General features: G+C 39.4%; 1 protein-coding gene across 6 annotated transcripts in view; it reads right to left on the reverse strand.

The window, feature by feature from the left end:
• Positions 1 to 23,223, reverse strand: part of LOC140209874 (protein unc-13 homolog C-like) — a 923,018-nt gene that overhangs the window by 144,432 nt on the left and 755,363 nt on the right. For all 6 annotated transcript variants that reach the window (XM_072278476.1, XM_072278475.1, XM_072278477.1 and 3 more), the window contains 3 exons: positions 5,845 to 5,971; positions 268 to 364; positions 4 to 147 (listed from right to left, as the gene is read on the reverse strand). In XM_072278476.1, the coding sequence (XP_072134577.1) occupies positions 4 to 147; positions 268 to 364; positions 5,845 to 5,971 (368 nt within the window). The remainder of the gene's footprint in view (positions 1 to 3; positions 148 to 267; positions 365 to 5,844; positions 5,972 to 23,223) is intronic.

The raw sequence follows: 23,223 nt of genomic DNA on the forward strand, positions 1-23,223 counted from the left end.
TACCTTAGCGAATCTTCTCATAAAGTGTGCCAATGCCTCAGGATTAGGACATTCTAATTTTTTGATAATTTCAAAACTTTGATTCAGTTGAGTGAAGACATCCACAACAGAGCAAGAAAATAGAGCATGCTCTGAAGTTTGCTGGAACTAGATTAGAAAAATGAAAGGAGAATTATTACAAAGTTGGGTTATAATCCGTTTTAACTGACATTGGAGCTGACAGCGAAACAATAAATTGTAAAATGATTCCATAATTTTGATACTTGCCCCATCTTTTTTGTCCCTTTCAAGTGCTGCATGAAGAAATTCCATTGACACATCTTCATTTTCATCCAACCAATCAATGGCAAAAGGTTCAAACCACCTGATCAAAAATTAAGTATAATATCAAAATGTACAATTATAGTAAATGAACTATTAAAACATTTTCAAAGACTCTGCAGGACTACCTAATATACTACTTTACAATGATTTCTAAAAGGCCTATGCCATGCCTTCTATGTAATTACTCTTCAGTCATGTATTGAAATCCATTTACAATAAGTGCAAGGTGGTGGACAACTTGGGAAGTAAGTGTAACACCAGTTCTGGACATGCATCACAGTTTGGTAGTGAACACATTCCAACTTGTTATACTCAGAGTTAAACAACACATGAACTGGCTCTTTGGCTCACCATGCCCATTTTGACCACCTGCAAATCCAGCACATGGGCTTGTATTATATGCCTCATTCAATTCCTTAGCCAGATTCTTCTAATATGTGAGAGCCCCTGCTTCCACCACTCTATCAAGCAGTGTCGTCCATCCTCTGGGCAAAAAATCTTAATACTGAGAAAGATGAATTCCCCTACCACAATAACTCAATTATCCTTACAACTCTCAGAGATTTTGACACATTTCTGTTGATCTATCTCCTGATAACTGTCTGGAAATCTTTGATAGACACATTTCAAAGCGATCAGTTTTTGTTTCCGAGCTCTACACATAATGCCTCATTGGAAGAGTCTTTAAGGACATTCTCCTTTATGACCACAAGACTTCATAATCAGTATTGGAAAGGCATCTCCTCTTTTCCATTCCCCACCATCAAAACTGAGGTTATACAGCATACTCTAGGCTTCTTTCTATCATATCTCTGATGACAACAATCTCATTTTCCCATGTGATAAACAATGCTCTCAGTACATCTGACTAATTAGTGAGACTCGTTATACTAAAATAGTTACAATTTAGCCCTCCATTCCTTTCATATGTCTTACCATGCCGATTTGGCTTTGACTTTATCTACCAATTTAGCTTTTCTTCTCTACAGCAAAGCTCTGATAATCAGCATGCTTGGGACTTGGTGGTTCCAGTCCAGCAGATCTTCAATAGCATTTATCAATTTAGATGTAACATTGCATTATTTCCCAATCAATCTGCTAATTTAGAAATTTTGCCTTAAAATTCCCTCCTTATGTTTTGAATTTTAAACAGTTATTTAAAGTTAAAATAATGTTATAGAAATGACTTGCTGACTGTTTATACGCTCTGACTGCTTATCAGCTCTTTAGCCTGGCACTGTATAGATCTTAAACAATCAGAATTTTAAGAATATCTAGATGAAAGATGGTAATTTGTACTCAAAACCAAAAATGAATTAAATTTACACAGTCTGAAGCAAATCATGCTTAAGGATGGATTGGAAGTGGGAGCCTAAGTCAAACAGGGACGGTAACCTCCTCTATGTAAACCTTAGATGGGAAAAATACACACTGGCCCTAAAGCAACTAGAGAGGCCAAATAGGTTGGTGGATACTAGGATCCAGCAGGTTCCACCTCCACTGCCTAGACAGTGCTCCATGTTGGGCTGGAGGAAACACCATCGGGATGCTGATATATCAGGCTAGGTGACTGAGTCTGCAGAAGACTCTTCTTGGAACTGTGACTCTAAAACCAGTGCTGTTTTGTTCTCAGAATGTTTGTGATACTATAGGACATCTAGCCACATTTAAAGTAAATATTGAGAGATATCGGGGGTAGGCAAAGTAATTAAAAATGCCACAGTAAAACTTTTAGAGATTTATTTTCTACTTATTTTTATTTAAAGGTACAGTGCGCAATAGAGTTCCAGATGTGAGGTTGTCTCAAGCACAGAGCCAAGCTATGTGGAATTTGTATTTACAAGGAAATTTGCATGGCATATCCAGGTCTTTTCAGAGATTCTTAAACTGAACCTCTTGCTGTATCTGCCTGTCTGAGAGAAAGGTGTCAGTTGGTCATCTTATCCTTTGCTCGAACAACCATCCTTCCCTCTTTGCTTTCCATCTGATTTTCCTCTTGTTTTGCCTCTACATCTAGGACAAATATATAGCTCTTCCACAGAACTAGGACAAGCAAAATCTTTGGCATGGGTGTGGTGGAGCAAGGAGCTTACCCTGTGCTATATGACTCTCTAACTCTCTAAGACTCAGAGCATAGTACTTTGAATGGCCTCATTCTGTGCTGGTCAGTCCTATTATTATATAAAGGAACAAATGAGGCTGACCATCGAAATGGATTGGTACTGGACTGACTGGAACTGTACCAGGCTGATTCTAGGCTACAGAAAAATCTGATTGTTACCAAAGTCATAATATAAACCATAAGTGTCAGATTCCTTATTGCTATGGTATAGATGCTGAAAATTATTTAATAATTCTTGCAACTTTGAAATGTAAATGGTTATGTGAGCAAGTCTTCTTCCACATTAAGATCAATCTTTAGTTACAGTTAAGAAAGTTTTAACCACATTTTGTTTGCACAACAAAATCAGATTTCTGTTATGCAAGTGGTTGTTTGTGGAAATTGCATTAAAGGATACAAGAGTGTAACAGGTGCAATAACACAACAAAGTATCATGAAATGTATCAGATCTTGAATTGCTGCCTGCATTTGTTCATCAAAGAGTAAATGCTGCTTTTTTTCCTCTTTCAAATGTTTTAGTTAAACTAACATGATGACTGCAGGTAAATGCATCTGTGAACTTATCACATATATGGCCTTTATGTGTACCTCCTGCACCAACAAGTGTTCATTCATCTTACTCTCAACTCAGTTGGTTTAAAAATCAATCTCTGAGATAAATGATCTTCTTTATGAGGAAGTAAATTGAGTTGAAGTAACATTAACCCTTGACATTCAGCCACTATGTCCCTCATTGAAGTAGGCAATAGCTTCACAAAGTACTGCTTCACAGTCACAGAAAATCTCATTAAAGTCATGAGTCTGGTCAGGGCAAGTATTGGTAATGCAAGGAGGGCTGAACAGGAAGTACCTCAATACCTGAAGGGCACTTCATTAGTGTCAGTAGGAGCCTAACACTTCAGCATGTAAGCTTTTAGCAAATTTCTTCCACCTATGATTGAAGACTGTAACTGGACTTCCTAACTGGAAGACTACAATCTGTGTGGATTGGAAATAACATCTCCACCTCCACCTCCCTGACAGTCACACTGGCGCTATATGGGGATGCGTGCTTCACCCATTGCTCTACTCTATGTACAGCCACGAATGTGCGGCTATACATAGCTCAAATACCATCTATCAATTTGCTGATGATACAACCATTGTTGGCAGAAGTTCAGATGGTGACAAAAGGGCATACAGGAGCGAGATAGGAGGGAGGTAGGAGATAGGAGGATACAGGAGGGAGGAGAAGATGGTGGCGTGATGCAGCGTGCGCGGCCGTTCCGAATGAATATCAATTATGTGTAACTAGGGGGCCGTGCACAATCTGGATTTGATGGAGACAACCGTGAGAAGCGCAGAGGAACATCTGGAGTAACTCCTGAAATGCCTGCTTTGCTGCCACTGCGACTGTGCGATCGAGAATCTCCGGAAACGAAGGCCCCAAATCCTCGGCTTCGCCTATCGCCTGTTGCTGGGGCCGGGGTCTAAGCGCTCGGCAGAGATGGTGCTCGGTGTCGAAGAGCTGGTTGGAGGCTCGGAGGTTTCGGACAGGCTCGGAGTCGGACTGTGGTCGGGTGCTTCCAGGATGCTGCATCGGCAAGTTGGCAGCGCTGGAGGTTTACCGTCTGCGTGAGATGATGGGACTTTCAAGAGACTTTGAGACTTTTACTATGTCATGGTCTGTTCTTATCAAATTACGGTATTGCTTTGCACTGTTGTAACTATATGTTATAATTATGTGGTTTTTGTTAGTTTTTAAGTCGGTTTGTCATGTGTTTTCGTGATATCATTCTGGAAAAACATTGTATCATTTCTTAATCCATGCATTACTAAATGACAATAAAAGCGGACTGCGTGTCCTCATAATCATAATAATAATATACCAGTTCAGTTAGCTGAGTGGTGTCACGGCAACAACTATGCACTCAACATCAGCAAGACCAAACAGCAGATTGTGCACTTCAGGAAGGGTAAGATGAGGGAACACAAACCAATCGTTACAAGGTGATCAGAAGTGAAGAGTCAAGCAACTTCAAGTGCCTTTCTAAATGGACATTGAACCTACGAACACTACTTCTCTACTTCTTTATTTCTGATTTTTGTACTACTTAATTTAGCTTAACTATTTAATAGATATATATACATGTAATGTATCTCATTTTTCTCTATACTTATTTATCATGTATTTTGTTGTAATGCTGCCATAAAATTAACAAATTTCATGATATATGCCAGTGATATTAAATCTGATTCTAATAAACCAAGTCTTCAAACCATAAGTCATTGGAACAAATTAGGCCATTTGGCCCACTGAGCTTGCTCTGACATCCAATCACGGCTGATTTATTTTCCCTCTCAACCCCATTCTCCTGCTTTCTCCCCATAACATTTGATACTTTTACTAATGAAGGACCTATCAATCTCCACTTTAAATATAGCCAATAACTTGGCCTCCACAGCCTTCTATTGCTTTTAATTTTATTTTAAACGTTGTTCCACTGGAACCATCTGTGATGCCTCCAATGCGGTCAGGATAATTTTAACAAAAACTACCCCATAACCAACAACGGGAAATACAACTCTGTGTATTCTGTCCTTGTTTTGTACTCCTACCTACAAGCCAACACCTGTCTAACATTAGTCCTCCAGCTAACAGTACATGACACACCAGTCCTCTCAATTAAGTTGTACATCATGGACACAGGAACTTCAGCTCACTGAGACCCTAGAATCTTTGCCATTCAAAAAAGCAAAATACCGTCAGGTAAATTAAATTACTTCAGTGCTCCCACTTCTCAGAATATTTTGGTCAGCAATATAGTCCATATTTCCAGACTCACTGATTGGACAAAGAGAAGCAAAAACAGTTTAAACCACCCACATAATGAGATCATAGCAATAAGTAAAACATTTGCATAATGCTCAACTTTCATGGGAAAATAAGCCATATATTGTGGCATAGACAGGATTAGAGATGAGAAGGTTTCACAGGCTCTAGGTCTAGATCTTTCTAAACTTCAGGTTTAAACAACCAGCCACACATAGAACATGTGTATTTGTAAGTTCACCTGCCTGATCAGGTTGCAGTTGGTCACCTCAGGAAGTATCAGTTCTAGCTCAAAATGGAAGACAGTAAATCAGAAGGGAAAACCAAAATGGGCTGGTGAAAAGCTATTCAAATTTCATGCTGTTTTTCCAGAATTGCTACCTCAGATAAATGGAGGTTTAATTTAAGTGCAAACTTCATTCCAACACTTTAAAAACTCTTGTACCATAACAATATGCTTTAAAATTAATATTTAAATAATTTAGATTGAACATTTAAATACATCAGATTACTGCTCTTTTCTAAGATGATGTTTCTTTTAGGTAAACTTCTGCATGATAGAAATTAATAAAATTTTATTACTTACAAAGAATATTCTGCTACTGCATCTTTGAAACCCGGAAGATCTCGCACATATTCATTGTAAAACCATTTTACTTTGAAGTGCAAATTCATATAATCAGCACTCTTGCATAATCGATGTTTTTCATGTTCTGTTACAAAGCATATTAAAAAAGTCATTTTTATATTGAATAAGAACATCAGGAATAAAGAATAATTAGTTTTATACTTTAAACAATGTACCATTGTTTGTGCATATTTTTTGAGTGATACAAAGCCCTTCTTAAACCTACATATTAACATATTGTTAAAGTTGATTACTCTGACCATTTTCCTTTTGATACTTGTGAATTCTAAGTATTATATTTTTGAAATTTATAGTATGCACATTAATTTTAAGAGTGAAAGGAAAGGTAGAATTATTATTTTGATGAATAATGGCAGTATGCTCATATACTATAACATTTAAAACTACCTGGAACTTTTGAGTTATGGTCATTGTTATAGCCATAGTGAATTTAAAGTCAAGTTTGCCTTTCTTTATCCATGTTGGTACAATGTCAAGACTGCCCTCTTAGCATTTGACAACTGTACCTGCACAGTTATGAGGTTATGAAATAGATACTGGGAAATGCGTAAACATGGCTGAGAAAAACTCGTAAATCTGAGGCTATTAAATCATGTTGAAAAGGTGATCATTGTAGCTGTAATAAGAACTCTGCAGTAATTTCAGAAAATTCTTTTGATGTCCATTATCTACATCTGCTAACTTGTGACTATTTTATACCCACTTCTGCTAAAGATGTTTTCCTTAGTCATACAAATATAAATAACTAATGCACCTCTTTTAAAAACATAATTATATATCTATTCTAATATTTGTACAATTTAATTTTTAATTATCTTCAATCAAGACAGTATACACCTATGTCAAGAGTTATGTTTCTGTAATACCACTTAGTGCAATTTTTTAGTAAAACTATGAGCACAGATGCAACATTAAAATGGTGCCAAAAGCTCAATTACAAGCAGAGATGCTCTGGGTACTATGCAGCTTTAGAGGTCGGATGGTAGCAGGCTGCCCTCATTACAACTTAGGAGAATTGATCTAGAGTACTCCATGATAATATAGTATTGTAGCATTTATTAATAATGATGTACAGTTTTTGAAAATATTTAAAAATAATTATTATACTGTCAAACCTTTAAAAACCAAGTAATGTAATTTTATACATGCATTCCTTTTTTTTAGATGCCTTAACTTTTAGTCTTTGTTCCCACATTTATGGTGCAAAACAAAATGTAATACTTGCCAAAGAACAGGTCTAACTTCCCTTCATTCACAGATAAATCCCCAGGGCTAGATGAGATCTAATCCATCTACAATGGGAGATGGATATTGTCTGGTTCCATCTGACCATCATCCCTTCCTTATCTGGTTCCTCCTCACCTTCTAGCTACTGACTCTGCCTTTCCACTTGGCTCCATCTACCTAATATTTTTCATACTTACTTACACTCATTAACCCATCAGCTTCTATGTCTGAACTTTCCTCTATCGCTACTCCTATATTTCATGTCCCCTTTTTGCCCTGTCACCTGCCCATCATTCCCACCTCACATGGTTCCCTTTACCACCTTCCAGACCTTGTCTCACTCCTCCCTCTCACCTCTTTTTAGTGATCATCTCTCTATGCCCTCGCCCTGCTGAGTTCTTTCAGATCTCAGCACCTGCAGAGTCACCAGGATGTTGCCTGGATTGGAGAACTTTAGCCTTAAAGATTGATTAAATAGGGTGGGTTTGTTTTCCCTGGAGTGAAAGAGGCTGAAGGGTAACCTGAGTAGATAGTGGACATAGGTTAAGGTGTGAGAAAGGAGTTTAAAAGTGGATTTGAGGAGTGATTTTCTCCACATGGAATGGTTACCATCTGAGGGAGTGATGGAATCAGATACAATCACAATGTTTGAGAGACATACAGACAGACACGTAAATACAAAAGACATAGAAACGTATGTACCTAGCTCAGGCAAATAGGATTTGTTAGATGGGCCAAAAAGTTGGCATGGATGAGATGTGTTGGAGGACCTCTAAATATGTTGTACAATGTAATGCTCTGACTCTCTGATGATCAATTAGGAACAAAGGCTGGGCCAGTTGTTTGTAAGGAGAAAAGGGATTACTGGAATGTAATGTAATGATTGAATAATTGGAAGGAGAAGTTTTTCAGCTTGCCATTTTATAAGACTGTGGACGGGAACCTAAATGGAGCAATCAGGTCATTCAAATTATTACTTACACTTGCTCAGGTTTGATGGGTTAACCTTCTGTCAGTAAAGCATTCAGCTATGTGTTGGGGACACTGATGGAAATAAGATATTCTTCTCTTTACTTGCTCCAAGGTATATTTAGGTATGAACCCAGTAAACATTCTTTCCAGGTTCAGGAATAGCTATTTCCCCTCACTTATTAGGCTCTAAATCCAGAGGGGTAACTTCACTCACCCTGACACTAAACTGATTCCACAACCTATGGACTCACTTGCAAAGACTCTACAACTCAAGTTCTCAATATTTATTGTTTATTTATTTATTATTGGGGTGTAGAGGGCTCTAGACAGAGGTAGTACCTTTGATGTCTGGCAGCTGAGCTCTGCCTTGAAGGGTGGATGGGCATCACTGGTCCTTATCCATCTCCTAAATCTCTCATGTCTGCCTCCAAGTGGCACGCCCTGGTACACTACTTCAGCTGGTGGGCTAAATGATGTGAGGGGGCGGTGTTAACACAGCACCACTGGGCGATGGACCTTGTTGCCAAAGTCACTGGCCAGGGCGGATGAGTTCCCTGAAGATGGTCACCTGTTCGAGACCAGGGTGAGCCACCAAGTTGGAGGACATGGGACGTGGTCTGGCCTGGAGAGGGATGGGCACCGCCAAGCCACACTAGCTCAGGACATGCAAAAGTGTCCCCATATCCCGCAGTTGGGTTGTACTATCTGAACTGAATTTATTAATTTTTTTCTTTTTTTTTTGTATTTGCATAGTTTGTTGTCTTCTGCACATTGGTTGTTTTCCTAGTTTATTGAATTGAATTGAATTGACTTTAGTTCTTACATCCCTCACATACATGAGGAGTAAAAATCTTTACATTACGTCTCTGTCTAAATGTGCAATGTGCAATCATAGTAATTTATAATAATTTATAATAAATAGAACAGTCAAAGTAACATGGAAGTACACTCAAGTCAGTGTGAGTTAATCAGTTTGATGGCCTGGTGGAAGAAGCTGTCTCGGAGCCGGTTGGTCCTGGCTTTCATGCTGCAGTACCATTTCCCAGATGGTAGCAGCTGGAATAGATTGTGGTTGGGGTGACACAGGTCCCCAATGATCCTTCGGGCCCTCTTTTCACACCTGTCTTTGTAAATGTCCTGAATCATGGCAATTTCACAACTACAGATGCACTGGACTGTCTGCAGCACTCTCTGCAGAGTCCTGCAATTAAGGGAGGTATAGTTCCCACACCAGGCAGTGATGTAGCTAATCAAGATGCTCTCAATTGTGCCCCTGTAGAAAGTTCTTAGGATTTGGGGGCCCATACCAAACTTTCTTAATCGTCTGAGGTGAAATAGGCGCTGCTGTGCCTAGTTCACCACATAGCTGGTGTGTACAGACCACGAGGTCCTCGGTGATGTGATTGCTAAAGCTGTTTACCCTCTCAACCCCAGATTCATTGATGTCAATAGAGCTTAGCCTGTCTCCATTCCTCCTGTAGTCCACAACCAGCTCCCTTGTTTCTGTGACATTAAGGGAGAGGTTGTTTTCTTGATACCACTGTGTCAGACAGATGACTTCTTCCCTGTAGGCCACCTCGTTATTATTTGAGATTAGGCCAATCAATGTAGTGTCGTTGGCAAATTTAATTAGCAGATTAGAGCTGCGGGTGGTGACACAGTCATGGGCATATAGGGAGTAAAGGAGGGGACTTAGTACACAACCCTGAGGGGCTCCTGTGTTGACAGTCAGAAGGGTGAGGCGTGAGAGCCCACTCTTACCATCTGCCGGTGATCTGACAGGAAGTCCAGGATCCAGCTGCACAAGGCAGGGTCAAGGCCGAGGTCTCTGAGCTTCCCGTCGAGCCTGGATGGAATTATGCTGTTGAATGCTGAATCTTTGTTGTGTGTGATTTTTCATTGATTCTATTGTATTTCTTTGTATTTACTGTGAACCTTGGGGTAGCATATGGTAACATATATGTACTTTGATAAAAAATTACTTTGAAGTTTGAACTTTTTTGATTCAATTCCTGAACAAGTCTTCAGAAGAGATTTACAACAAACACTGCACCTCCCATGAACAGCTGCAGGTAGCAGGAGAAAACATAATGCTTGTCCCACATTCCTCCTCCTCATAAAGAATCATTAGTGTGATTCAGGCCGACTGTATGCCCATCAAATTTTAAATTAGGAACTTCTGTTGAAAAGAGTTTGTGCCTCAAGCTAATCTCAAAAACCTCTGAAAGTCTTCGAAACTAAAATGGCTTGGACTAATCTCTCAAATCAATGCACAAACTTGCCTTCTCTAATCACACTCCCTTTTGATTGATTTGCCAATTGGAGCTTTAATTACCAGTAAACAGTTTTTGGCAAAAAAAAAAAAGAATGTCTTTTGTCATAAATTTGATTGAACTTTACAAGCTTAATGAAGTTTTCCAATCTATTCTAATGAAGGAAACAATTACACAAGTATCTAAAATGTTGTATTTTCATGATCTAATTGGTAGGAGGACTCCAAGTATTCTTACAGTCGGTCATGATGCATATACTCTAGGTTCCAAATGCACTAAACCGTAAAAGGCCATCTTACTTGTCAAGCCTGCAAAATATAACTGACATTTTCCAAATTTAACTTAAGCTAGGAAATTAATTCAGCTATTCCCTTAAAATGCATATGTGAATGCTGTAGTGAGAATTTAGCATATTTACAAAATTGATTTTTTAAATTTTAATTTGAAATTAGGTCTGATAAATAAAAATGTTTTTTTCTAAAACAGCTGTCACTATCCAAATATTGCAATTAAATTCTTTGATATTTGGTAGCTGCACAGACCAATGAAATATTGCTGTAATTTATGTTGCTGCCTCTTTGCTTCCATCATTTGATGTCAAATTAATGTCAAAGTCAAAATGAATAATTCAGTTATTACTGGCATTTAAAGTAGCAATTACATTTTTTTTCTTTTATTGTAATTGCGATCAGTTTTTAAAATATTTCAACACAGGCCGTCTGAATGAACCCAAACAAAAACAAAAAAATTGCTGGAAACATGCAGTCTGACAGACAACGTCTGTGGAAGGTTTACATATTCTGTTTTTGTTTTATATTTCCAGCACTTGCAGTTTTTAATTTTCTAAATGATTCAACGTTTTCTTTTTATCAACAAATACGTTGCTATGTGTCTGATGTCACAATGTGATGAACATGGAATTTCAATAAAGCCAGACTACTGGTTTGCACAATAAACCTTAGTCTGAGTAGGAATATAGTTACTTCAACATTAATCAGTCAAGCAGACTATCTACTGGGTACCAAATGTTTCTACAATCCCTTGGAGCCATCAGTGGAGTGTTGATGCCCCTCCTTCAAACTCAACTGTGCTAACTAGTTAAGATTGCTGTAAATAAACTGGAAGAGATAACATGAAAGCTTCATTGTTTAATTAACTGAAAGCAAGTTGTTGGGAAATAAACCATCATAATATAATTGTTCACCAGTGGTATCTGTAATGAATAAACAATGTTTTGAAGAGAATCTTCTTCTAAATTAACTTTGCTTTCAATAATCAATGAAATTCAGAAAAACCTCTTGCAAACCAACACAGAGGCTGAAGATGGAGTAATCCTTTATCTTTCTCTCAGTATTTACGTATTCAAATATCTGAACATGGGATTTCTTTTGCATCATTTTATCACTACTTAAAAGTTCACTGGATCCACTTGGACGTAGTTGGTTTTGACTGTTAAATACAGTACACCTGTGAATTATAGCGTTGATAAGTTTTATTTTCATAATAAATGATCAAGCCATCACCTGTTTGGATTTCAGAATGGCCCATGAGACTACTTCATTATCTGTCTTTTATCTTCATAGTAAATGATCAAAACACCAACTATTCGGATTTCTGAATGGTCCATGAACACTCCATCATTATTTGTCTTTCCACTGCTTTCTTACTTTGTAACATAGTAATTATATGTTTTGCACTGCCTTGCTGCTTCAAAACAACACTTTTCATGGCATATCTCAGTGATAATAAACCCGATTCTGATAAAGGCCATCATCTGTAGAATATACCACATCAATCCTCCCACTACAGGCTGTGTTATCTGTGTGTATTTGTGAGGCCTATACAGAGAGCATGAAATGTTTGTGTTACAATAATATATCCTTATATTTATACACATTTCATTCCAGATCATTTGCTTTCAGCCATACTTGTTCTTCCAACAATAAAGAATGCAACACAATGTGTTTAAAAAACACATGACACTATATTTTGAATACATTTTGAGATTAAAGCACTCCCATAGGAACCCCCAATGAAATGATATTATTATATTGCTAACATTTTGCAATTCTTGATAAACTAAGGCAGTGGTCCCCAACCACCAGGCTGTGAACATGTGCTATCGGGCCGCACGGAAACCTCCCCCCCCACCCCCCCACCAGTCGCCCGGTCCTCAAGAATATCGTCAATATTAAACTGGTCTGCAGTGCGCAAAAGGTTGGGGACCGCTGAATCAAGGGTTGTATCAATGTGTTACTTTTGAGTGCTACTGTTAAAGTTTAACCTTAGATTATATTGACTTACACATTTTTCTTTGCATTTGTATTTCTATAAATAATAGTTAAGCCAGATTGAACTAAAGATCTGCACCAACACAAAAGGGCCTGGAGAAACTCAGCAGGTCAGGCAGCATATATGAAGGGAAATGGACAGCTGACATTTTGGGTCAAGATTCTTCATCTGGATCAAAAAGATTTGACTTTGCAACAATTATATTGAAGACATTAATCTATTCAAAGTAGATAGTGTGATAATGATTTTTAAGCCTGGTATTTTGGTGGTTCAGTGGGTTAGTGCCTTGCATTTCAGTTTGTTATATCTTTACCATGATGTTTTGCTTCCTGTGGAGAAGATTCCATAAAATTATTGACAACTTCTAAATTAGGAAATGATGATTAACTTTAGGAAATAATATTGCACATGTTTTATCATATTACAATTGGTTCACTGAAATAATAGGCAATAATTATTAATAATTTCAAATATTTTGCAGTAAAACTATTTTGTGAGGCTAAGATTCGGTAACATTTGAGACTTATTTTTACCATGCCCATGGTTTGTTCTTCAAATTATGGTATTGCTTTGCACTGCTGTAACTATATGTCATAATTATGTGGTTCTGTCAGTGTTAGTCTTTGGTTTGTTCTGTTTTCTGTGATATCACTCCGGAGAAACATTGTATCATTTCTTAATGCATGCATGCATTTCTAAATGACAATAAAAGAGGACTGACTGTTCTCATAATCTAACTGATTGGAAGACTGCAAAAAGGTCTTGGCCTGAAACTGCAACTGTACTTTTTTCCTGGCCTGCTGAGTTTCTCCAGCATTTTGTGTGTGTTGATTGGAAGACTAACTTTTTGGAATTAAAAACAGAAAATTCCCTAAAAACTCAGTAAGTCAGGCTGTATCTCTAAAAAGAGAAACAGTCAACATTTCAGGGTTTTGACTCTTCTTCAGAACAGGGAAAGAAAGAGATGCACATTAGCTTTCAACAGGAGAGAAGGTGGTGGTGGGGGGATTGTAGAACAAAAGGAATGTCTGTGATACCTGTAGGATATGTGGGAGTGGCCTATGGGGACAGTTATCAGCACATTATGGTCCCAAGTGTGCATAATGAGTAATTGATAAAGTGGTGGAACTAGCTTGGCAGGCTAGACTTAGACACACAAAATATGAAACAGACAGAGAAAGTAGCAAATGTTTTAGGATCTAAACAAACCAATATTTGTGGAAACAGCAGGTGAGAGAGGCTGAATCAGAGGTGAGAAAGTTAGTCTGGATACAGTGAATGTGGGTGAAATCAGTGCAATCCCTCTAATAAACTTACTGTAGTGGAGCATTCTGCAATCCTTGGTAACCTCTCTGACTTGAGGAGGGTGATTGAGCAAGTAGTTGAAGACAGCTAGATACCCTGAGGAAGTCTACACCAACATCCTAGGTTCATTTGATTTGCCTCCAACATAACAGTCATGCTATATGCTTGATGTGACTCCAGATTAGTTCTGCAAGGGTCTTTCGTGACATATTCAGTCAAAAGCAATCCCTTTTACTCTCCTCTCTAATTCAGTTTGTGTGCCTATGGTCAAATCAAGGCTGTAATAAGATCTGCAGTGAAATTGTTTGAGAGAAACCCCAAATGGAGTAACAGTGAGTGGGTCTTTAATTGCTAAGTACCACTTGACATTATTACTTACAATTAGGTTGTCTACTTTCCAACGCAATTCATATTCTGAATTACAGCAGAGAGTCAGTTGTTACTCTCTTCACAAATTTCATTTTTATCAAGTGGCAGCATTTATGGCCCATTCTTGATTACAATTGAGTAGGAGACAGAGAATCATTATTTTTAATCACTGTAGTCCTTCTGAGGAAGACACTCCCACAGTGCAGTTTGGTGGGGACTTCCAGGATTTGCACCCGAGTCATGATGAAAAAAATGTTTCCAAACTAGGATGGTGTGTTACTTGGTGGGAAGAGTGCAGGCACTGATGTATCCAAGTGCCTGCTGCCCTTATCTAGGTTTGGGACATGTTCTCAGAGTAGTCTAGATGAGTACATGCAATTCATTTTGTGATGGTGCCAATGAACACAGAGCAGTCCATCACAGGAGCAGGGCCTTCCAGCCACTATGTCTGTGTCACAGCTGCCTATGCTGTATACGGGCTATACCTTTCCATTCCCTGCTAGTTCATTTTCTTGTCCAACTGCCTCTTAAACTTTGCTGATGTATCTGCATCCATGGCTTCATTCGAGACACCTACCACTCTGTGTAAGCATCTTGCCTCATAATCAGCTCCAAGTTCCCACTCTCAGTAACAAACTAGGACCTAATTTCCAAACCCAGTTACACACCAGGACCGAATTCCCACACTCTCAGTAACACACCAAGACTTAATTCCCGAACCCAATAACAGACCTGGAGCTAATTCCCAAACTCAATAATATATCAGGAACCACTTCCTCCACTCTTAGTTACACACCAGGACCCACGTCCCTCACTCCTAGGGCTGGTTAGTGCTGGTGGTGATGTGGAGAAGGTCAGTTGGTTATACATAAGAGTAGCCAAGTATCAGAAGCTGAGGGCTGGAAGACACCGCCAGTGGGAGTTAGAGATCAGGCTGAGTGCTTAGCAAACCAAGTGACAATGCTGGACTTGCTGGGCCTGAGCGGCAACAGTCTGTATAAGCAATGCTGAAGTAGGATCTCCTTGGTCTCTGCTGCACGAGTGGAGATTGGGCACTGAGGGTACTACCAATGGATGAATATTGAATAACTGACTCCCAGTCACACAATGCTGGACACAATAGAGTTAATTTCAATAGACTTGCTATTTCCTATAGAAATCCATAAATTGCAGACTTGGATCCGCTCCAATTTGTCTTCCAGCACAACAGGTCTGCAGTAAATGGCATTTCATTGGCTCTTTATTCAACTCTGGAACATCTGGACAGCAAAGGTACAAACATCAGAATGTTCTTTATTGACTACAGCTTGGCATTCAACACTATCATCCCCCCAAAACTAATCAATAAGCTTCAAGACCTTGGCCTCGACACCTCCTTGTGAACTTGGATCCTCGATTTCCTCACTTGCAGACCCCAGTCAGTTCAGATTGGCAACAACATCTCCTCCTCAATCTCCACCAGCACAGGTGCACCATAAGGCTGTGTGCTTGGTCCCCTGGTCTACTCGCTTTATACCTATGAACAGTGGTGCAGCGCTAGCTGGAGCGTGTCCGGCACCTCTTTAAGAAAAAAGCCGAAATAAACAAGCTAATTAATTAGGTGCCACCCAGGATGATTTGAGTGTCTCAGGGTACGTCCACACTACGCCGGATAATTTTGAAAACAAAGCTTTTTCTCTTTGTTTTGACCTTCTGTCCACACTGAAACGGCGTTTTCATCCCCCGAAAACGGAGATTTTCAGAAACGATCTCCAGAGTGAATAAATCTGAAAACTCCTAATATCCATTGTAGTGTGTACGGGGTAACCGGAGAGATTTAAAAACGCTGTCACGACAACACTACAACAACAATGCTTTTCCTGCTTCTGCTTGTTACTGCGCAAGTTGTTATAACGCGCAGTCGGTGTGAACGGCGTGAGAGTTAAATTGTAAAGTGAGCTTTTTTGACTATTTAAAAACACTGTCATGACGTGCCAGAACAGATGTTCATTGTTTTCTTGAACACCACCACCTAACGATTTCAGAACAGACGGCAACGAGACTGAAGTCAGAAGAGTTGGAAATGTACTAACCAGATACTTTGACCCATAGCTTACTGAATAAATACGTATACTCACTTTGCCCTATCTTCTGTCCTTGCTTGTATGAAGGTGGCTCACCTATTTATGCAAGTACTTCTCTGACAATAGATGTGTAACAGCCTAATGTAACATTATATGGAAATACAAGATAACACTGATGCAGACGTTTTATACATTTAACAAGATGTTTTATTAATGCAACAGAATTGGTCAGTTTTTCAATGTTCGTCATCAGCTGGGTCATACTGTCCCTGAACTCCCTGTCGGTTGCCCCCATACGCTCCAGTATTTGGTTTTTTTTAGTTTTAAGTCCTCCTGCGCGAGAGCCAAGAGCAAGTCCTTTCAAGTTTTTCTACTCTGTAACTGGACAAATGCGCACCAAGTACATCGTTTCCTCTTCGCTTGTTTTCTGTGTGTCCTGCACGTGCCCAGTAGGAGGAGATTCGCCCAAATATCCGTCTAATGTGGACGGAGATATTTTGAAAAACGCTTAGTGTGGACGCCTGTCATTTTTACTCGAAATCGGCGTTTTCAAAATTATCCGGCGTAGTGAGGACGTAGCCTCAGAAACTGCTGATCTCCTGGGATTTTTATGCACAACAGACTCTGGAGTTTACAAAGAATGGTGCCAAAAACAAAAAAAAATCTAGCGAGTGGATTTCACAAGATGTTTTCGCTCACAGAACAGCCACTCACTGGATTTTTTTTTTGTGTTTTTGGGACCATTCTTTGTAAACTCCAGAGTCTGTTGTGTGTGAAAATCCCAGGAGATCAGCAGTTTCTGAGACACTCAAATCACCCTGGGAGGCACTTACTTAATTAACTTGTTTATTTTGGCTTTTTTCTTAAAGAGGTGCTGGACATGCTCCAGCTAGCACTGCACCACTGCCTATGACCGTGTGGCTAAGTGCAGCTCCAATGTCATCTTCAAGTTTGCTGCCGACACCACTGTCGTAGGCTGAATAAAAGATGGTGAAGTGTCAGCATATAGGTGGGAGATTGAAAATCTGGCTGAGTGGTGTCACAACAACAACAATGTCAGTCTCAGCAAGACCAAGGAGCTGATTATTAACTTCAGGAGGAGGAAACGTAAGGTCCATGAGCCAGTCCTTTTCAGGGGATCAGAGGTAGACACTTGCAACTTGAAATTTATTGGTGTTATCATTTCAAAGGACCTGTCCTGGGCCCAGCACATAAGCACAATTCTGAAGACAGCATGGCAGTGCCTCTACTTCCTTAGGAGTTTACAAAGATTCAGCATGACATTGAAAAATTTGACAAGCTCCACAAATGTGGTGGAGAGTATATTGACTGGTTGCATCACAGCCCAGATTGGAAACACCAATGCCCTTGAACAGAAAATCCAACAGAAAGTTGTGGTACGGCCTAGTCCATCATAGGTAAAGCCCTCCCCATCATTGAGGACATCTACATGGAGCATTGCTGCAGGAAAGCAGCATCCATCATCAAGGACCCCCACCACTCAGGTCATGCTCTCTTCTCTCTGCTACCATCAGGAAGAATGTACAGGAACCTCAGGACTCACATCATCAGGTTCAGGAACAGTTATTACCTTTCAACTGTCAGCTTCTTAAACCAAAAGGGATAATTTCAGTTAACTTCACTTGGCCCATCACTGGAATGTTCCCACAACCTATGAACTTACTTTCATCTCATGTTCTTGATATTTATTTCTTATTTCTTTCTTTCTTTTTGTATTTGCACAGTTTGTTGTCTTTTGCACATTAGTTGTACACCCAGTTGGTGTGGTATTTCATTGATTCAATTATGGTTATTGGATTTTTTGATTATGTCTGCAAGAAAATAAATCTCAGGGTTGTATATGGTGACATACATGTATTTTGTAATAAATTTACTTTGAACTTTGAACCTGAACTTTGCAAATCAGAAAGAAAAGCACCAACTGAAGTGTACAGCATTTTATGTTTGAAAGCTAATTCTTACTTTAACTTGTCAGTCAGATATAAGCCCAATTCTAAATTCAGTTCTAAATATTCATTGATCAAAGACAGCAATCATAAACAATTTCTGATAATGAGATTATAATTAATGACCCTAATCTAATATTTATTTTATTAATTCACTCTAATACTTACTTCCATGCTATGGACGTTTGCTGAGGGATTTATTTATTACGCCTGTAACTTGAATGAACTATTTAGTTTGTGATGTTGACATCCTAATTTAATTGTCATCTTAGTGTGATAAGTAGCTAAACACAAAATATAATTTTATTTCCCACTATTCCGATTGAAATCTAATTAGAGAGCAACCAACGGAAAAGCTCAATATCTCAATAAGGAATTATTTTGTACTTCTCAACAACCAAATAATCTGTTGTGCAGTGATTCAGTTTCAACCATCAAGCACCCATTTACACTGCTCCCATTTTATTGTCTACAGATTCCCATTAACTCCTCAAATTCTCCCACTCACCTGCACACTAGAGACAACTTACAGGGTCAATTAATGAAAAATTTCTTTCACCCAGGTGAATATCAAAGCAGCCTAAAGGTAGTACTGTGGTGATTACTTGAAGCATTATTTTGATAATTTGTTAGTTTTCTTGAGAAGCCATAATTGAAACCACTCGTTTGAGAGAGAGACCCAAAATATCTAGGAATAGTTATTACAGAGGTCTAAAGTACTATTGCATTAAAATTTAATTTACAGTGCCTAAAAGAGATAACCTCACAGATTTGCACTAGAAAACACATGGAGAAGCTGAAATAATCAGGATACATGGGTTACAGTATAATACAGTAACAACACAGGCATTCTCCAGACTCTCCATTTCTACAGTCAGACAGGCAGCACCACTTGCTACTCTTGCTAAATTCACTTTCTTCACAATAACCGAGTTGAAATTTTGCTTTTTGTTTACCAGAAAGGTAAGCAACGTAACCTGGGAAGTACTGGGGGTAGGTACTCTCACACAACTACAACATATCTTGGATGAACACTTGAATGGTTAGAGCACAGAAGGCTAAGAGACCAGACGTTGGTAAATGAGATGATTTTAGAAGAGCACTTGATGGCTGACATGGACAGGGTGAGCTGAAATGCCTGTACTATCACTTTATGGCAAAAAGCAAAAGGTCTTTGTACATTTTCATATTTGAACACATGTTGCCTGGAAATGAGATATTGGTGAGAAAGGGAAGGCTAATGGGTGGGGGATGCGTTCTGAGGCCTTGATGGGTGCCAAGCAACATGCATTTGGAAGACAGGGGACACTTGGAGGCTGAGAGGTAGGAGTGACCTTGGTCTCTATTGAGGGTGTGGAGGTTGGAGATGAGGACTGGAAGCATGATCTGAGTTTGGGGTTAAGTAAAGTGATACAGAAGCCATGTTACAGGAGTCTCAATCGGCCATTAAACTCAGTAATGGATGTTCCTGGGTTAACACTTCTCTATGCCCTGCAATACTGCATCATAGGCTTCAAATCAGCTATCACATCACGCCATGTGGAAATTGCATCAGGTACATCAGGGAGAAACCCCTAGGACATACCTAGTCAAATTTGTGGAGCAAATAAATTATCTGAAAACATCTGCATTTCACGCAAGGTAAAGTTAAATACTTTTTAAAAAGTTACACAATTAATTCCCAGCTCTACAACTTGTACAATAGCGATCACTGACTACAGTAAGATACCTGACATACTCATAACTCAATGCCCAAGTAATCTGCTTCTATCACATTACCTGTGTTTAGGTACTGCTATAATTTTTGGCTGGTGTTAACCTGCACCTCTCAAAACAGCAAATGCTTGTCTGCACTTGGGACCAATTGTTCAAATTGTACTTCATCTTCTTGTCCAAAATTCATCAGTTTACTCATGGTGTGGATACCTCTACAAAACTCTCCTAATCACTGGCACTTCTGTTTTGAGAGGGCTTTGTATTAGTTTGCTAATTCTATATAAACTATAATAATAAATGCACCAAATATACTCAAAGAACACTCTTGACTCTCTTGCTCAACTTCAGGATCTCCCTTCTCGACATATGCTAATTTTTGCCTTGGTATCAATTTTGGCTCTGCATTTTAAGTTTCTACCCCCATAAAACGATCATAACTTTTAAACCTATGCTACAGATTGGAGTAAAACTTTGCCATTGTATCTTATAAAGGAAACTGGCTGTTCACACATATGGCAGAAGATTTCAATGATGGATCATAACAGCAAAGTCTGCAAGTCTTTCACATTTGGAGTTGCTCAGGGCAGCAGGACATTTAGTAAGTCATGCGATAATTGAGTAGAGGCAATAGGATTTTTTGAAAAGGAAATTGGGTTTGACAAAGTTGGAAGAACAGCTCCGCATCGTGGCGGCTATGGAACTTACTGAGGTGCAGCACAGTGGTATAAAGGTAAAGTCCTTGCTGAGGACAAAATGTTCCACTTCAGATCGGAAATGATGGTGAGGACACAGCAGGGATTAGAGCTAAGGTTAGAGGAGGGCGGAGAGTTGGTGAAGTCAGACAGTGGAGGTTTGGGCTGGAGACGGCAAGATTTACAGTCTGGAGGAAGCCCACATTGTCGCAACCAGAGCTGGAGGCAGCAGGATCTGCAGTCTGGAGGTGGTCCAAACCAAGGTCTAAGCTGAAGCTGGAGGTGGCATGATCTGCAGCCTGCAGGAAGTTGAGGTCTGAGCGAGAGGCAGTAGGTGCCTTGGTCTGGAGACAGCGATCTACTGGAAGCGAGGGAAAAACAGTGGCTGAAGGCATGGATCCAGTGGAGAATGAAATAGAGGTTCATGGCAGGTAGTGGAGAGTTATACCTGGAGCCATGCAGAGAAAGAGACAGGGCCTGCAGGTATCTCCACATGGAAGGGAGGGTGGCATGTAGAATCCGAAGGTGAAATAATTAAACACAGATATCTGGGATCATCACTACCTAAACTGTGAGGAGTGGAAACAGAGCTGAAAGCCATGTGGAACAAGATGGTGGCGGACACAACTTATTGGAAAGATATGTGGCTGTGGTAGTGAGTTTGGCAAGCACATGGTTGAAAAGTCTGAGAGTAGCAGAGACCACAGAGGGGGAGCAGTGAGAATGGGTCTCATTGAACTCTCATTGAAGAATAGGTTTAAACTTCTTCAGGGTAAATATATCTCAGAGATACTTAGCACAAATCATAAACACAAAAGATTCTACAGATGCTGGAAATCCAGATCAACATACAAAGTGCTAGAGGAGCTCTGCAGGTCAGGCAGCATCTACGGAGGGGAATAAACAATCAACATTTCAAGCCGAGACCTTTTACAGGACCAGACAGGAAGGGTCAAGAAGTCAGAATAATAAAGTGGGGGAACAGAGAGAGAACAAGATGGAAGCTGACAGGTGAAGCTCATTGTGGGGAAAGGCAGGTGAGTGGGGGAGGGGGACAAAGTGAGAAGGTGGGAGCTGATAGATGGAAAAGGAAATTATCCAAATTGTGTTGAAGAATAAATGGGCTAAGGAATTTTAATATTGGTGGGAAGACCAAGAGGATGGGAAAGTAAATACCCTGATTATTATGACAAGCAACCGAGCAGTAGGAATTTGGGACAAGCAGAAACCTGAAGCTGGATCAGGAAGGATTTAGTGCAGGACAGTGAATCTTTTGAGTACATCTGTATTTTTCTAGCCTTTTCAACCACAATAGAGCAGTTACATTTCCAGCTGAACACTACCTTACTGAAGTTCTACAACATGCATTGCAACATATTTTGAAGTTATGTGGAAAAACAAGCTCAAAATTATTCTCATACACTTAGGAAAATGCACATTACCATCATACTGATGTGTGCTGGAAGTTCTCTAAGTATATGACAACTTGAGGTAAAAATGTGCAGCAATAATGTAATTTACTGTAGAGCATATCATTGGCCGGTTTTTCAAATAAATTAGGAGGGTGGATAAAGTCAAGAGCTTTTTAAATAGGAAAAGGTGTCAGGTTCTACAATTAGCAGACAGCAGATAATTGCATCAAGGGCAACAGCTTATATTCATATTGCTTTCTTATAATAAATCATATTGGCCACTACCCTCCATCTTCTAAAGAGCAAGCCAATTCTGAATCCAAATGGCCAAGTCACCATTGTTCCCTTCGAAACTTCTGGTTGAGCCTACCATGAGGGACCTCATCAAGCACGTTAGTAAAATCTACAGAGACAACATCCACAGCTCTACCTTCATCAATCACCTTTGTCACATTCTCAAAATGTTAGTATGACATTACCTGCTCTGCACAAAGCCATGCTGACTATCCCTAATTATGCCATGGTTTTCCAATTGCACAAAATACTTATCCCTAAAAATCCTCTCCAATAGTCTCCCAATGTGACACTCACCAGTCGATAGCTTCCAGAATTATTTCCCTTGGACAGAACAACATTGGTTACTTGCCAGTCCTCCAAGAAACTGACTGAGGAGAATGTGAAGATCTTGGTCAAGGACCCCAGTAAACTCATCTCTTGTTTCTCTCAATAACCTGTGGTACATCCTATCAGATTCTGGGGACTTATCCATATTAACATTTTTCAAGTGACCCAACACTACCTTCTTAACTGAAAATGCCCTTGTGTATTTGCATACTTCACACTGATCTTACTCTCCTCCACATCTTCCACTTGGTAAATATTGATACAATGTACTCACCTAGAACCCCTCCCATATCCTCCACATCCAAGAATATGTTTCCTTTTCGCAGTTATCATTTGCTTTTGACGTATGGATAGAATGACCTGGGATTGTCTTTAACCCAACTTGCCAAGGACTTTTTAAGGCC

Source organism: Mobula birostris, chromosome 14 (genome assembly GCF_030028105.1).
Source record: "Mobula birostris isolate sMobBir1 chromosome 14, sMobBir1.hap1, whole genome shotgun sequence".
Taxonomy (NCBI): domain Eukaryota; kingdom Metazoa; phylum Chordata; class Chondrichthyes; order Myliobatiformes; family Myliobatidae; genus Mobula; species Mobula birostris.